Here is a 17604-nt window from a genome sequence, read left to right as displayed (position 1 = left end):
AGATCCTGATACATTTTATGACTGTAAACTGTTTGAAAATTTATATGATTGGTATTGTTGATACCACCACAGAAACCACAAAAAAGAAAGTGAAGTTCTTTCTCGAAACAACTCTTGCTTGAAATTTAACAAGCTACAGAGACTGCAGGCTGACTAGTGTCATGAAATCTTAGGTAGAAACTAATCCTGAAAGTCAGTGATTAATTTACACCAAGTAACACCTTTTTGAGCAGGGGTTTATAGCTTACACAAAAGGAAAGAAGTGCTTCCAGGACTACAGTGCACAGGAATATGGTGGCATATGACCCTGCAAGTTAGAAAAACTTAGGATTTTGTTCTAATTTGATACTAATTGTGTGATCCAGTCAAATATCTCTGCCTCCTGAGTTCAGATATCTCATCTATGAGATGAAAGGGATGATCTAAGTTAGTGTTTCTCAGTGGGCAGATGAGAAACACTTGCAGTACATGAGTTATTTTTGGGTGGCACATGGACATAGACCATAATTTTTTCAGACACCACACATAAACAGCAGTATTCCAATTTTTAAAAAGAGTGGTTCTTGAGGATAAACAAAGTAAATGATAGTACAAGTAGACCTCAGAGATGATGTAAATCATCAAGGTCATAGACAAAGGTCTGACATTTGAGAAACATGAGTTCCAGATATAAAAAAACTGGTAAGCTCGGGTTTTCAAAAGGCGATCTTGGAATCAGGTAGAGTTATTGGGTACTGAGATGTGTAAGAAATGAATAGACACAGACATGGAAAGGTTCCAAACACCATCCTACTACTTGCAACTTTCTACACTTTCATTTCATTTTATTTTTTAAAAATATTTATTTATTTATGCATACAAGAACTGGGGTATAGGCCAGAGGTGCAGGGTGGGGTGAGAGGATTCACCAGAGATAGAGTGGGGAACAGAATAGGCGGATTGACTGAAATACACTGCTCAGCAGAGCAGCAGGCAAGGCAGGAGAGGTCTGCGCGCCATGTGGGTAGTTTCCTGGCCAGGGATCGAACTCGTGCTGCAGTGGCTGACAATAGCCTCATAGTGCTGTGACTTAACCCCTAGGGCACCAGGGAGGCCCCTGCTTTTCATTTTAATAGTGAGTTTCACCTTTCTGGGCAGACTTTCTTCCCTCTTCTATAACGGCTGAGAAGACCTGAGGCTGTAACAAGACTATCCCAAAGAACTTGGAGAAGACCAGCTCTCGCCATGCTCAGAGCAGTTTGGGGTGCTCCCCAGTGGCTGCTGAGGGAGGGGAGAGAGTCCCGGAAACTGGTACTGGTGGTGGTGTTTGTTGCTCTGCTCCTGGACAACATGCTGCTTACTGTGGTGGGTACGTTTGCGGGTCTTTTTGTTGAGGGCTAATTTTCTCTGGTCCCTGGATGGCAGCGCACATCTAGCTAGGTTTCAGCAGTGAATTACCTTGAGTGTTTTTTTTTTTTCCCTATGCTTGAAAATATGCAGAGGTTGTTGGGAGTTCAAGGAAACAGCAAGAAATGGAGTCCTAAACTTGCTAACCATTGCAAAGATGCCAGAGGTTCAAAGAGAAGGAGGCTCAGGGGGTGTCTGAGTGACCACTGGGACAGTAGACATATTCCCAAAGTGGTGCCTTTCCAGCCTCTGCACCACTAAAGTAACATGCTCTATATGTCTTACCAAAGCCTTCTTTTCTTGTGGTTCATTCCTTCAGTCCTGATTTTTCTAGTTGACAGTCTATTAATCTTTGCATTCAGTTATGCCAGTACATAAAATGGGTGCTAACATATTGCCCCTCTGGGTAAAATGAAAGAAATATAAGAAACCTTTTTTAAAAGAACTTTTAAATAAGAGCCTTCTTAAGACAAATTGTTATTACAATTTGTCAATTCTCATTATTCATTGCATCTATGTTCTATAAAGTTGCTGCAAACAATGAATTTAGCCAATACGGAATCATTGCTCTTATGGGAAATATGCAAAACACACACCCACCCACCCACCCACACACACACACACACACACACACACAATATAGAGTATAATTTTAAATCATAAAAACATCTCACTCTGGTAGATTCTATTTTTTTCTTTTCACAAAAGAGAAAATGGGCTTCAGTGTGTTGAGTGATTACCTTGAGGCCACCCCACTGACTGGTACCAGGAGTTGAGATTCAAGCTCTATCCAACTAGACCCAGAGCTGAAGCTCTTGCAGGACACTGTCCTGCCCCTGCTGTCTCCAGGTTCTGCCATCTCTGTATGAAAGCTGAAGGAACTGGGAACATGAGCATACTACCGGTAACTCAAAATTTTCCCTGCTGGGCATATGTTCAAGAAAAATTGCAGCAGCTCCATGAGCATTGATATTGTAGTTTAAGTAAATTTTACTGAATAGGCCAATAAGTAAAAAATGTCTGTGAGTAAAAAGGACCAATTGTGTAATGGTTGGAGTTTAGGTATTTTAGCTAATAGGATAATTGGGCAGGCTCAGTCTTTTTTTTTTTTTTTTGAGATTTATTTATTTATGCATACAAGAACTGGGGTACAGGCCAGAGGTGCAGAGGGTGAGATGATTCACCAGACACAGAATGGGGAGCAGGCCCGGTAGACTGACTGAAATGTATGGCTGAGGGAAGCAGTGGGTGAGACAGGAGAGGTCTGCTGAGCCAGGAGAGGTCTGGTAGCTCTCTGGCTGGCTGGGATCGATCTCATGCTGCAGTGGCTGCAGATAGCTTCATAGTGCTGTGCTAAACCCCTTGTGCCCTTGTGCCACCAGGGGACCCAGGCTCAGTCTCTTAGTAGACTTCAAATCATGTTATTTAGACACCTTTCTCAAGCATGAATCTCATAATAATGCCCCTGAGCTCACTAGAGGTAAAATACATCCTGTCTTTAGCCCTCATCATTCATCTTCTTGACTTTCAGTGCCCATTGTGCCCACCTTCCTATATGACATGGAGTTCAAAGAAATCAACACTTCTCTTCACCTGGGCCCCACCATGACTTTCCAGCATGCCCTCACTTCTCCTGCCTTTTCAACCATCTTGTCCTTTTTTGATAACACCACAATGGCTGTTGAAGAAAGTGCACCCAATGGCACAGCTTGGACAAATGCTACTTCTGGCACCATCCCTTCTCCAGTCCATGATGGCATCTCAGCACATAAAAACAACTGCTTGCAAGGCACAGAGTTCTTGGAGGAAGAGAACATATGGGTTGGGCTACTACTTGCTTCAAAGGCTCTGATGCAACTTCTGGTCAATCCATTTGTGGGGCCTCTCACCAACAGGTATTTCAAAAGATTCCTGGCCTTACCAGGTACTTGGGAGCCCAGGAATAGGAGGAAAATTCACTTGGTTGGATCCCAGGGTAATAGTCTTCTTGGAAAGTTGGTTACCCCAAAGTATCACATAAAGCTGGTGAAATGTCAAGGGCTTCAGATTTTCTTAGTAATGTATGACTACTGAGTACCAATGAGTACCAATAAGAAATCCGATGAATAGTACACTGTTGATGTTATTTCAGTGCCTTGGAACTACATCTGTGATGGAATGAGGGTGGGAATGGGACCTAATGCAATCTAGAGCACTGGCTTCTTAGTAATTGTGTTTGGTTCATATAGTCAGATTACCCTTTCTGGTAAAGTGGATTAACCTTTCTGGTAAAGTGGATTCTGGTGCTGCCTTGTAGGTAAATTTGCATGCTGGCTTACTTGCTTTCATGTGACATGTCCTATCTTTATACCTGCATTGAGAGATGTTTTACCATGTTCTCAGATAACTACAGTTCTGTTCCCAGTTAAATGAAAAACATATAATTCAAGTATAAGAATGTCTGCTAGAGATTTATCTTTTTTAAATTCACTTTTAGGATTGGATATCACATTCCTATGTTTGCTGGTTTTGTTATCCTGTTTATCTCCACAGTTAGTAAGTAATTTGCTTCTGCTTTTCTTTCTTTCACTCCTTACCTTTACTTCTATCACATGCCTAAGTAATTAGGCATCTGACTGAGTAGTATATGATAATGATTTAAATACTTTGCACTAGTGCAGTTGTGGTAACTGAAGTCTAGTTGGAAGTTGTATCTCCTGCTATAGAGAATAAATACTTTCAATCAGCTGGAGATAAGTTTGAGGGCTGTTTTAATACACATATAGTTGTAGGTGTGTTTGTATGTATGTATCTGTAATCCCTAAGGGGATTTAGTACAGATGTTCCACCTCTGGGAAGAGGTCATCTTATTTTGATATACAAAAGGGGATCTAATAAAAAATCCTAACAAGAATCAAATTTGGACAATAACAACTGGAAAATTTTAAAATGTCTACTGCCTTAAGTAATGACATTAAAGGATATAGCTTAGGAAAGCAAATTTACTAAAGAAATAAGAAAGAGAAAGAGAAATAGTCTTTCCAATATCACATAAATGTTGCCAAGAAAATGAAGATGGACTAAAAACAGTAAGTGAAAAAAAGGCTGAGAGAGGGCAGTGGAGGCCCAGCAAGGAAATACCAAGAATATGCATGTTTAGGAGACAGTGTGATTATCTCAGGAAATAATGGGAGGAGATTATAAGCACAACCCAAGACATCTATAATAAATAGGCAAAGGAATTCATATTCTCCTGACTCAAATACTTTGGTAGGGAGTCTTCTCTGTTTGGGGTCATTGTCTTGGAATTGGAGGTGAGACATGTCTGTACTTACCAACACTCTGTAATTTAGTTTTTGATGACATATGCCTGTTTGGTTCTCAGTTTTTTGTATGTGAGTCTCTAGCAGGCTGAACTTCTTGAAGGGCAGGAACTGGATATTTGCTGTCTATTTCAATCGGGTACAGAAACTAACATAGCTCCATGTTCAACATTACTTAGTAAATACTCACAGATTTGTCTCAAAAGCTTCTAATATAAGTGAAGGGGAAGAATTTGACTAGATCACAAGGTCTTATTTTCTATTGATTGCCTACTGTCCTTGAAATGCATGACTTTTGTTCCCATTATACAGGTGACTCCATGGGCCCTAACAAAGGCAAAGATTAAATTGAATGTTGCATAGGGAAGAGTCATAAATAGGGTTTAAGGATGGAATATTACACTTCATAGAAAATCCTGAATCCAGTGAGCAGGATGTAGGACTTTTGGTGGGAAGTAGGAAACCCACAATCCCATCCACTGTGTGGTGAATAGATTTTTGCTTCTGTGGTTTCTCAGTCTTCATGATAATGAAAAAGCAGCCCCATTAAGGGGTGAGAGATTAGAAAGAGCACTAAAAAGAGTTATCTGTAATCATGCTTTATTAAAACATATGCACAATGGATCATATCTGCTATACTGTGTACATTTTCTGGTGGCTGGGGAACAAAAAGCAATTTGTGAACTGAATGATTCTCGCTATTCTCTTTGTTCAGTGTTTGCATTTTCTGGCACCTACACCCTGCTCTTTTTGGCCCGCACCCTTCAAGGCATTGGATCTTCATTTTCATCTGTTGCAGGTAACACTGAGGTCTCCAGCATACAAATACACAAGCACACTTCTCTTACCATATTTTACTAATGTCATACCCTATAAGATTTATACGAAGAGCTTAAGAAAAGTATCATCCTAAAAGGCAGAATTTGTGTTTCAGAAACTAGATAAATGTATATTTCTTAGCAGGGTCTGTAAATGCCTAAGTGTAAGAGAACGTCTTCTGCTTGTATTTAGATGCAGCCAGCTCATATCAGAGCAAGCCCAAGTTAAAACCATGATGTTTAGATTTTATTTAGTGCTACTCTATGGTACTTTTGTCTATTCCTCTCAACATTTTCTAGGAACAGTGATGTTAATATTGCTAGTAGCATTCTCACTGTTTGCAAAATATTGTCAAGTACAAGATTTAGAGCAATCCTATAAAGTATATATTTTATGCCATTTTCCACATGAGTAAATAGAGATGAGATCACAGCCCACAATTTCTTCCAGGTGTCCTGCCTTCCATACTCTCTCAGGCAAGCCCCTTGAGTAGAACAGGCCTTTGTGTTCATAGGTTTTCCTTTACTTCACCTACTCCATATCCCATCATTTAGGAAAAAGTGCTAAGAAGTGATGCAATGATATGAAATATAGTATCATTGGTATTCTGTGCTACCTTTCCCAGAGATATTTTCTCCTCCAACAATATTCTGAATAGAGAGCCTGACTAATGTGGGACTTTGGGGTACCTGTAGGGGCAGTATTTGTAAAATACTGTAGCTTAGGTTTTAAAATCCCCTCAAACTAAAACTAAGATCCTTGAAGATAAAATAGACATAGATAGAGACCATGGACCTTTGCAGAAATTTCCAGTATGCTAACTCCATCTGTCACTGTTCAGGTCTTGGGATGCTAGCCAGTGTCTACACTGATGACTATGAGAGAGGACGTGCCATGGGAATTGCGCTGGGAGGCTTAGCTTTAGGAGTGTTGGGTAAGTGGCACCTGGCCTCATATTTGGGTTCATGAAGCTGGGGTACCACACACTCTCCAAAGATGGCTCCAGGAGAAAGGTGTTCCCGAGGTCATGGGAAAAAAATATTTTCCTTCTGTCTCTGCTCAACGTATTTTGAATACTCCTGGAAATTTTTCCAGGAAAAGACAAAAACTTCTTTCTCCTTAAGAAGCTGACCAGATCATAAGGGGGCAGGGGAAGGTCCAGAAACCTATTCTATTCGAGAGAAGCTCCCCATGTCTGCAGCACTGATTACCTTTGCTTCTGTCTATGGTCAGGGCTCTTAGCAAGAGAACTTGCTCTTTGTCAGACTCTGTGCTAAACACATGATAGATGTAATGTTCTTTAATCCTCCTTACCACTTTATAAAAAAGGAGTGATTGCCTCAGTGATAGAGATGAGGATAAGAAAGTTTAAGGATAAGTTGTCATAGACCTGGCCAAGGTCATACTGCCAGGAAATGCCAGAAACCAGGATGCTTAGACTGTCTGAGTTTAAATCCCAAGCTCCAAACTATAAAGTTGTATTCTCGTTGAGATCCATCTCTCACATGTCTTCACTAACTACCCCTGCAGCTTCCTGAACTTTCTGACTCTCTCTGCTATGCATGAATAGCACTTTTTAGATAGAACTTTTACTGTTGAACTTGACATTTTGCCATGTTCTAATAATTTGTGCCTCCCCCTCTCCATTTCCTTCAGTAGAAAGTGAGCCCCTTGGATCCAGGTCTTCTCTATCTCTGAATCACCATAATCATGTGGAGCTCAGTCCTTAGTAGACATCAGTAAATACTCTTTGGGTAAATGTGGAAAAATTGCACTGGTTGGGGATCAGGCCTTGCCTCTGGAATCTGAGCCTGCCTTGCCTTTCCCAGTGGGAGCTCCCTTTGGAAGTGTGATGTATGGATTTGTTGGGAAGTCTGCACCCTTCCTCATCTTGGCCTTCCTGGCACTCCTGGATGGAGGTAAGTCTCCGTGAGAGGGCCTCACTTGTGGCTCAAGGGGTTAAGCACAGCACTTTGAAGCAATCCGCAGCCTCTGCAGCATGAGTTCGAACCCTGGCTGGCCAGGGAGCAGCCCATATGGTGCAGCAAACCTCTCCTGTCTTGCCCGCTGCTCCCTTCAGCAGTATATTTCCGTCAGTCGGCCTATTCTGTTCCCTAGCCTGTCTCTGGTGAATCCTCTCACCCCTCATGCCTCTGGCCTATACCCCAGTTCTTGTGTGCATAAATAAATAAATCTTAAAAAAAAAGCCTCTGTGAGACCACCAGACAGGCAACGGCCTAGGGCAGGCTGAGAATAATTATTCTGTGGTGTCAGTCTTGACATTCTTTTTTTTTTTTTTAAGTTTTTTTTTTTTTTAAATAGAGGCATGTTATTTATTTGTTTGTTTGTTTGTTTGTTTGTTTTGTTTATACATGCACTGGGTACAGTCAGAAACGCGGGAGGGTGAGAGAATTCACCAGAGCCAGAGCGGGGAGCAGAGCAGGCAGAAGGACTGAAACACACTGCTGAGGGGAGGAGCGGGCGGCAGGAGAGGTCTGCGCGCCATGTGGGACCCTCCTCTGGTAGCCAGGGAGCAGCCGGGGATCGAACCAGCGCCGCAGAGGCTGCGGGCAGCTTCGCAACCCAGCGCTCAACCGCTGCGCCACTGGGGAGGCCCAAGTCTTGACATTCTTGAATGAATTAAGGACTGTCCCATCTTAAGAAAGAAGGAGGAAACGTAGAGTCAGATTTGTGGTACAGGGAAGGAACAATGTGCCTGTTACTGAGGCTGTAGCTGGTCAGTAGACAAATGGAACGGTTTCTCTCTCTCTATCTTAGCACTCCAGCTTTGCATCCTACAACCTTCCAAAGTCTCTCCTGAGGTAAGTAGACACCAAGCTCCTTTGCCAAGAGATACACAGAACGTCTAAATGCAGTGGCCCCGCTGTCACTAGATCCTCCCCGTCAAACCATAAGAAAGTGCAGGGGAGCAGAGCGAGGGGGAATGAGGACTACACTTGGATTATTAGGTAAAATCCTATCTAGGGTGGTGTGGGGCATGTCCAGGGAGTCTGACTTGATGTAGGACAATCATGAAGGAAGGATCTCCATCTTTGAAGAATCAAAGAAACCTCAGAGAAGGTATACATGTCAATCAGAATCAGAAAACAGTCCAGTAAGACCCAACATGGTCAGAACAAAGAATTCAGGAGGCTTGAGCTGCCTGAATTGCTGTCTTCAACTTTGAGCACTGCCTGTGGTTCTGTCAGGATGAGCATTACTGCCAGTGAGATCTCTCAGAAGGCCTGAGACAGGAGTCCAGACACCTGTGCTCAATGCAGGCCTCGCTCACAATCCACTCTGATCTGGCTGACAGCTGTTTGAAGGCAAGAATCTGGAATACATTGTTCCAGTCTTTGTATGTCCTACAGCGCCTGCCTTGCACACAGGTGTTCACTCTCTCTGTGACACCGAGCAAATCACTCTTGACTGGGGTGTTAGTCTCTATAGTAAAGAAGCTGACATGGATGGTCTCCAATGTCCTATCAGCACATTTTCAGAATCTACAAAAATAGTAGAAAGGTATATATTGTACAGTGGGAGTTTGTTGTTCTCAGAGTGCCAAGGGGACTCCACTTCTCATACTTCTCAAAGACCCTTATATTCTGGTGGCTGCAGGTAAGCTGGTGATGCCTCCCTTTGGGCTGAGAAGGTTTGGGCTTCTAGGCAGCCACAGTGACTCACAGAACTTTCTCCCCAGGCTCCATCTGCTTTGCCAACATGGGAGTGGCCATGCTGGAACCCACGCTGCCCATCTGGATGATGAAGACCATGTGCTCCCCTGAATGGCAGCTCGGTAAGTGACTTCGGTCCCCAGCTCAGGCTTGGGCATGTGTGCCATGGCCTTTTTCAGGTAACTGAGATGCATCATCCAGTCCTGGTTTTCAGGGAAAACCAGGAAAAATATGTGTCCTTCATAGAATTACTTTCCAGGCCCGTACATGTAAATCAAACCCAGTTGAGAAGCTGCCCCATAAGGACAACGTGGGAGGGGGTAAACACAGCTGTGGTGTGGCCACATACCTGGCTGTGTGGTAAGATGATTAAGGATTTGTAGTCAAAAGACAGGTTTTTGTTTTGGCTCCACTGACTGTCTGTGCAAGCTTGGGCAAATCATATAAACTTGCTTTTAAAATTTTTTTTTTAAATTTAAGATTTATTTGTTTATGCATATAAGAGCTGGGGTACAGGCCAGAGATGCAGGGGGTGAGAGGATTCACCAGAGACAGAGTGGGGAGCAGAACAGGCAGATTGACTGAAATACACTGCTGAGGGGAGCAGCGGGTGAGACAGGAGAGGTCTGCTTCGCCATGTGGGTTGCTCCCTGGCTGGCCAGGGATTGAACTCATGCTGCAGAGGCCTCGGATTGCTTCATAGTGTGCTGCTTAACCCTTTGCGCCACCAGGGAGGCCCATATAAACTTCCTGAGCCTGACTTTTCTCACCTCTAAACTGGGCAATCAGAAAACTATCTAGTCCTAAGATTAAATTAAAGAATTAGTGATATAACATGAGGAAATGCTCTGTATTTGTGGAATATTAAATGTACCACAATTGCCATCCACACTTTTTTCTCTTCCATCCCCTTTCCCCAAGCTACCATTGTGCTAGTTTTTTGCCTCTAAAAAGGAGCTGGTGGAGTGTGTTGTTCTGAGAAGGGCTTCCAGCCTCCTGTGCCCTGAAGAGCCGTCACCATGACTGATCTGAGCTTAGAAAGGAGACTCCTGCTCTTTCCAGAAAGCCTGAGGAAAGGGGACAGGGAAGGCTACCTGCCAATTACTCAGTCATCACAGGGAAGAGAGGTTTATGGGACCAGAAGGGAAGCTGATAAGGACCTAATATAACTCAGCATGCAATAAAATTAGCACTAAATCTAATTTTTTAGAGGACAGTTCTAAGCAAGGCTCCCAGGCGCACTCCAACTCCCAAATTTAATTTTTTTCTGGGCTGCAGCTGCCTCTGACCATGACAGTTAATTGAATTAGTTGGCGCTTGCTGCAAATGAGGCCCCCTGCCCCAAGGCTGGGCCATACAAAGCTCCTTACGCAGCTGGATACCTACCCAGCTGTCTTTTCCCAGCCCTTCTTTATCAACAGGAGAGAATATTGTTAACTTTGGCTTTGTTTGGAATTCCCAGGTTCCTATCAGGCAACACCATTTCCTCTAGGCATGGAGAGGCAGAGAGAAACTATTGAGACCCAAAGATAGTCGGTAGGCCGATTTCAGGAAGCCCCTGTTATGGATCAGGGTCAGTAGAAAGTCCTCAGAGGAGGAAGCCAGAGCATGGAGAAGGTTTTATCTCCTGCTGGCTCTTAGAACTTTCCTCGGTGCTGTCTGCATCTTCAGAGGTTCTCTGTCACCTGGAGAGCTTCTTAAAACTCCGATTGCTGGACTCCACCCAGTAGGTACAAGTTTGCATTGCTGTAAGTTTCCGATGATGTGATAGCAACCAACCACACTTTGAAAATCAGTGTTCTAAATGCAGAACTCCTCCCAAGGGTGTTGGGAGGAGCAAGGAGAGCACTTTGGAGTCTGTGATCCAGCACTTTCTAAGTGGCCCATAGTCTGTCCAGTATTCTCCAGACTAGAGGAAACAGGCCCCCTAGATTTGGATCCTCACTGACTAATTGTGACCTTGGATAGGTCATTTAACCTCTCTGAACTCTACTGTTTTCATTTGTAAATAAGAAGATACTTGTAAATGCAGAGATAATTTTCCGCATTGTTTTGAGGATTTGATAGATCTATGTATGATAAAGAGAATCACACGTGCATGGAATACAGGATATAATCAGTAAATAAAAATTATTGCTATTTTCATAATTGTTTTGCTTGAATCATATTGACAGGCACAGTGATGTGCAATCCTCCACTCCTTGAAGATATACTGTAAAAAATATGTGTCCGTAAACATATAGTCTAGAACACCTATTTTGCACAAAATATCTCTGAAATTCAAGCTATAATACATTCTAAAGGATGAGGCACATTCATTGAAGAAAATCTCATTCAAGAAATTCTACATCATTTAAAATGTCACGGAGATGTATCTAGGAAGCTAGTGGATTTCCTCAAGGTGCGGCTTCTACCTATCAGGTACACCATTGAGTAGCTATAACTTCTAAATGTTTAAAGCAGTTAAGCATAAACAAATTGGTACAGTTTGAAATAGATTGCTACCTCATACTGACAGGCTAGGCAAATACACAGAGGTGTGCTTCTCTTTCATCCCATAGATGAGAATATTAAAAGCAAACAAGCTGTCACCCAGTAACTGATGAATTGTTGACTTTGGGTTTAACTGGAATCTTCATTACAGTTTCTATTAGGCAGTACTGTTTATTTTGGAAACAGAAGCAGGGAAGCTGGTGAGACCCCAAGAACTACGTGGATTGTGCCGACGTAGTCCCTTGTACCAGCAGAGCCATCTGTGCTGCCACATTGGTGGTGTGGAAAGTGGGGACACCTGGAGGCAGAACGAGAAGGCGTGTGTTCAAGTCCTGCCCTGATACTCACTGGTTGAAATGATAATAGTTAAGTTTGCTACTCACAGGACTTTTAATCTGTGCCAAGCACTGTGCAAAATGGTTGATCTGTGATATCTCATGTAGCCTCACAACCAGCCTATCTGGTGAAATTATTTGTATTGTAATAAATAGGAATATTAGATTATTTTTATTACAATAAATAGGAATACAAGTGGTCATTATTAACATTTCAGAGATTTCTTATTCTGACCCAATTTCCGATTGCCCAAAACCTGGGCCTCATGGAACTCTCTGGTCCTTGTCAAGTGAGCCTATGTCCTCAGCCTCTTCTTTGAACATTTCCTGTGAACACAGTTTTCCTACAGTCGTCTTGATGGAAGTACATGTTTTTTCAGACTTTTCTATTCTCACCTACTTCTGTCTGATTTCTTCTTCATTCTACAAGGAGCCCCAACTCCTTTGCGACTCAATTCCTTTTCATTGCAGTCATCTGCCCACTTCTAAGTTATGAATTTTCTATCATTTTATTTACTCATTGTGTTTTATCCACACAGACATCTTTTCTATTGCTCAACAGACTGTTTTTTTTTCTTTAATGTCTTTGTATTTGCATTAGATTTTATTTAATTAATCAAATTTAATTTAGTTAAATAAATTTATTTATTTAATTTAGGTGTCAGCTTAAATATCACCTCATCAAAGATGCCTTCCCTATCCCTTAAATCTAAGTTAGCCCCTATTCTTGGTCCCCTGCCAAATCGCCACAACTTATCACTATAATTTTTTTCATCTTTTTCATTTATTTGTTTGTTGTTTACCTGTCACCTCTCCTGATATTTAAACTCCAAAGAGCTAGGATTTTGTCTATTCTATTCACCCCTTATTACTAGCTCCTGGAGTACCTGTACATAGTAAAAGTGCATGGAAAGTACTGAATGAATAATTGACACTCAGGGTAAGTAAATTTCCCATGGTCATAGAGCTAACAAATGGCCAAGCCATAAGTGTGTGGATCCAAAACCCATGATCCAGAACACATGACTCAACTGTCACAGAAAGCAACATGACCAGGCCTTCAGTTTACAAATACTTTTACATGTTATCTAGTTTTCACCTTAGAGTAAACCTGTATGGTAGAATCATAGTTTATTTGTCCCAGATGTGAACACCAAAGCTCAGAAATGATTAGTACCTTAGCCAAGGTCACCACCAGATCAATGGAGATCAGTAGAAAACAAAAGTAGAAAACAAAAATGTCTTTCTCTAAAGTTCATGTCCTTATGTTGATTTAATATTTTATATGTGAGAATGGCTCATCAGAGCCAGTTGTCAGGAAGTCTAGGGGAAGCTGGAAGCACATGAAACACATTGAAGCTAAACCAAGCTCTGCTCCTGAGGAAAGCAGAGGTGTGGGGCCCAACATCATCTGCTGTGGGTTACGCAAAGCTCTCCAGGCCACAATGTGCTTTGGGATCCTTGAAGGTAGCCGGGGCACTTTACTGTCCTGTGGAAAACATGACATTTAGAGTAAGCTGGACATGTCCAAGGTGAGGTCCTCTGTCTCTCCACAGGTCTGGCCTTCTTGCCTGCCAGTATGTCCTACCTCATTGGCACCAACCTCTTTGGTGTGTTGGCCAACAAGATGGGTCGGTAGGTAACCTGGAGATCTGGGGAGAGCAATGGGAATGTAAGATGGGCAGGCCTTGAAGGATGTTGCTGGACTCAGGACATTCTAGATATTTTTACCATCCTAGATTCTTTAGCACTCAAAGTTTAGGACAAGTACACACTGATACAATCTGCCCATGGGGAGGATGGGGTGGTGAGTGATGAGGGCAGCAGTGAGTGTGGCAAAATGTTGGTCCTGACCTGATCACTGAGCCAGCTTTTTCCTATTTCTAAGGGTAGGAAGGACATGTCCTACTGCACCTTCCTGTCTTTACTCTGGAAATGGGTACAGAGCCAGGGAAGAAGATAAAGGACAAGGAAAGGGCAAGGACAGGACTGATTCATGCAGAAATTCCTTCATCTTCTTGCATACTAATGTGTTCCTGGAATTAGGGGCAGTAGGACAGGCCAGTGTGGTGGTGATGGCATCACAGGTGGAAGGATCTCTCCTCTGAGCCATATTTATGACAACTGTTTCCTCCCAGGTGGCTGTGCTCCCTGATTGGGATGTTGGTCATAGGTACCAGCTTGCTCTGTGTAAGTATTCTTGGTTCTAGGAGAAAGAGCGAGAGAGCAAGAGAGAGAGAGAGAGAGGGACTTTAAAATGAGCAGAAGGTTGACTCGGCAAGGACTGTCAGGCCATTTCTGCATAGGAAGGAATTTAGCCTTGTGGGAGATGCTATCAGTCACCCCACTAAACAGAGGTGAGGAAAGAGAAGAGAGCAATGGAGCAGCTGGAATCAGCAGTCTCAGGCTGCTAGGCATATGAAGCAATACATATCTCTTGGTATCTATTTCTGGGGTCAGCAAAATGGTGCATTTTATTTTATTTATTCATCCTTCCTGACAGGACCCCATAAACCAATAGAGGAATCATCCTCTATGTCTCAGTCTCTGGCATCAGAATGTTTGGACAGGGAAAGAAAGAGCTCACTAAATCCTCATTTTCTCCCTGTCCTGGGAATCTTAAGCACCCTTGCCTGCCAAGCTTGTGGGAGAGGCAGATAGGGCTGTGAAGCTTTGAGCACAGGGCTCAAGAAAGTCCTGAGGCCCTGACGAGGAGAAACAGCTCCAGTTTCAGTCCCAGCTTTGCCATTTGCTGCTCATGTGACTTTGAGCTCATTCCATCACCACCTCTGTCCATGCACTCATCTGTGTAGAGAGGCTTCTGAGAGTGTCTGCATTGTCAAGATAATTCACATAAACCCCAGCAGCATCTGGCACATAATGGGTCTGCAGCAAATCTTGGTCAACGTTATTGACAAAATACAAATACCCCTTGAGGAATCAGCCCTAAAATGGTAATTGACCACCAGCATCTATATGGTATGTTGAACTTCGGAGGGTGAGTGTTGGGGTGGCAGGCTTGGGCACCATGCCCAGGGAGGGAGAGAAGGAACAAGCAAAAGTGAAGCTTTCGGCGAAGGATTTGGAAGGACAATGAGAATTCATTTCTTGTTTGCTGCCGTGGCGCCCCAAACCATGCCCCTTCTCACCCCCCTGCCCCCATCCCTTCCACATCATGGGTGATTGATTGTCCTTGTCTCCTCTATGTCTTCTTCCCTCAGTGGCTACTTAGGGTTTAAGTAAAACCTTTAGATGTTGTTGCTAGTGAAAAAGAAAAGAAACCGTATTCAGTAAAGAATGAGGACAGAAGTGTGTGTTCAGGTGGGGGAAGGGTATAGAGTTCATGCAACAGAAAAGGATCATTTTTATGGAATAATGGAGTCAAATCTGAGGTTCAAACATGATCTTGCTACTTATTAGCTCTGTAACTTTTGCTAGAATATCATAAAGGGAACTCCAGATAGATAATCTATCAGTAGCACATGGTTAATTAATGCATTCCATATGAAGATTCTTTGTTTTTCTGCTGCTCTCACTTGATCCAGCTAGATATCTGATGAGCTCTTTCTCCCTGCTGCAGGTTCCTCTGGCTCATACTATTTTTGGTCTCATTGGCCCCAATGCAGGTCTTGGCTTTGCCATAGGTAAGAAGTGCCCTTAAGGGAAATAGGAAGTCCCCGAATGTTGCTTTGGGTCAGATAAGAGGAGGTGTATGGAAAAGCAGAAGGTGGCTCCCAGGCATATGCAAACTTGAGCTCATAGTTTCTACCTGGAATGTGTGTTGGTGCTGAGTGGGAAGACAGTAAGCAACAGGAGTAGAGCAAAGGGAGGAAGAGGGAGAAGGTGCCACAGACTGTGTGAAGGGGACTGTGCATAGAACTGACAGGCTGTGTTTGCTCTCGCCTCAGGCATGGTGGATTCTGCTATGATGCCAATCATGGGCTACCTGGTTGACCTGCGCCACACCTCGGTGTATGGGAGTGTCTATTCCATCGCTGATGTGGCTTTCTGCATGGGCTTTGCTATAGGTATGTTAATGAGGGGAGAAGGGAACACCCAGGACCTGGTGTCCCATTCTCTCTTACCTACTGTTTGCCACCTGAAAGTGGAGCCAGGAGGCTGACACTCCTAGAGTTCTGGAGATATTTGTCCCTGGGACAACCTCTGGATAACCCATGGCCCCTGGCATGATGTCTTAAGTCTGAGCAAGGTTCAATAAACACTGTATTTGATTTATTTCTCACAGGCCCATCCACTGGAGGTGCCATTGTGCATGCCATCGGCTTCCCCTGGCTCATGGTCATCATTGGGGTCATCAACATCTGCTATGCCCCTCTCTGCTACTCCCTGAGGAACCCCCCAGCCAAGGAGGAGAAGCTTGTGAGGGCTCTTATTACCGTCACAGAAAAAAAAGTCTTCTGTTTCTTTCTGTGTTTCTCTCATTCTTTCTTATTTTGTGATTTTCTTTCCCTCTCTTTGGTAGTCTCTGTGCTTTGCCATGCTTTCTGATCTCCATTTCATCTGTATCTTTCATTTGTATCTTTATCTTCCCTTCTCTGTATAACCACATTCCCTCTTACCCTGGGTTGTTGGGAGCGGTCCCCTGTAAAGAAGGGCAGTTGGTATAGAGTCACCAAAGGTATCCTGTAGGTCCTGTAGTTACTAGTAAAGTGTAAGTCACTTGACTGTTTCCCTCAAATTGTCATAATTTCACTGCACCAATTCATTCATTCAACTTGTCTGCCATTATCTTTACCAGGTCATCTCTTAAAGTACAGAATGCAGGGGTAAGATAATTCTAACACACTAGTCAATAAGGCACTTTCCTCTTATTGCATCATGAACACCCTGAGGATGTGGGTGCATTCGGGGCAGATGTGAAGTCTGTTCAGAGGAACAAAAGAAGGCAGGAAGGTCTGACAGGGGAGGGTGCTAATTTCAGCAGGTCCCCAGCTACAGCTTGCACTACCACTGTTAGTATTCAGTTAAAACCATACCAGATGTTTGTTTGGACTGGCTCCTAACCTAGGTGCCCCGTGAGCCAGAAGCAGAGAGGGTCTGTGCTTATTTCTTGAGCCCGTCCTGAATACTAGACATGGAGGAAAGGACAGGAGTCTAGTAAAAGATGTGCAGTGATTTCTCTTCCTCTCTCTTACTGCAGGCAATTCTAAGCCAGGACTGTCCCATGGAGACCCGGATGTATGTAACTCAGAAGCCCAGGAGGGACTTTCCTCTAAGTGGGGACAGTGATGAGGAGGCTGGTAGTGAGGAGTAGCAGCAGAAGGTGTCCCCGAGCCTTGTCACAGATGGACCCACGAGGCTTGGACTTCAGCCACCACCTCTCGCCCTGGAACCAGATCACCTTTGGCTTCACTGCCCCCTCCCCTGGGAATCTCCTTCCTTCCCTTCTCACAGGACCCACCCCCTATTTTCTCCTTCCGCTGTGTAACCTGTGCCTCTCCCTCTACACCCAGATGCCTCAGGCAGCCCCTCTGTGGGAGGACAGAGTGATGCTTCCTTCTAGGTTTCCACAAGACGAATTAAACTTGAGCTGTGATGGTTCTGCAGGGGGTGACTCATTTCATGGGAGAGGCA

General features: G+C 43.5%; 1 protein-coding gene across 3 annotated transcripts; it reads left to right on the top strand.

The window, feature by feature from the left end:
• Positions 1 to 1224: 1224 nt before the first annotated feature.
• Positions 1225 to 17284, top strand: SLC18A1 (solute carrier family 18 member A1; the record flags this gene model as incomplete). 3 transcript variants are annotated; one of them, XM_084245401.1, is made up of 15 exons in its annotated part: positions 1225 to 1348; positions 2918 to 3281; positions 3863 to 3921; positions 5404 to 5487; positions 6349 to 6441; positions 7337 to 7426; positions 8286 to 8329; positions 9065 to 9125; positions 9208 to 9303; positions 13566 to 13644; positions 14148 to 14199; positions 15590 to 15653; positions 15918 to 16037; positions 16256 to 16389; positions 17171 to 17284. In XM_084245401.1, 15 exons carry the CDS (start codon positions 1225 to 1227, stop codon positions 17282 to 17284), a joined length of 1578 nt encoding a protein of 525 aa, XP_084101527.1. The 3 variants fall into 3 exon arrangements, with proteins under 3 accessions (XP_084101527.1, XP_084101528.1, XP_084101529.1); XM_084245402.1 differs by lacking the exon at positions 9208 to 9303; XM_084245403.1 differs by lacking the exon at positions 16256 to 16389 and having other exon boundaries at positions 17171 to 17259.
• Between the last annotated feature and the right edge of the window lie 320 nt (positions 17285 to 17604).

The sequence above is a fragment of the Talpa europaea genome (assembly GCF_964194135.1).
Source record: "Talpa europaea genome assembly, chromosome: 10".
NCBI lineage: Eukaryota > Metazoa > Chordata > Mammalia > Eulipotyphla > Talpidae > Talpa > Talpa europaea.
The sequence above is the reverse complement of the archived record's forward strand: the minus strand, read 5'-3'. Positions and strand labels throughout refer to the sequence as shown.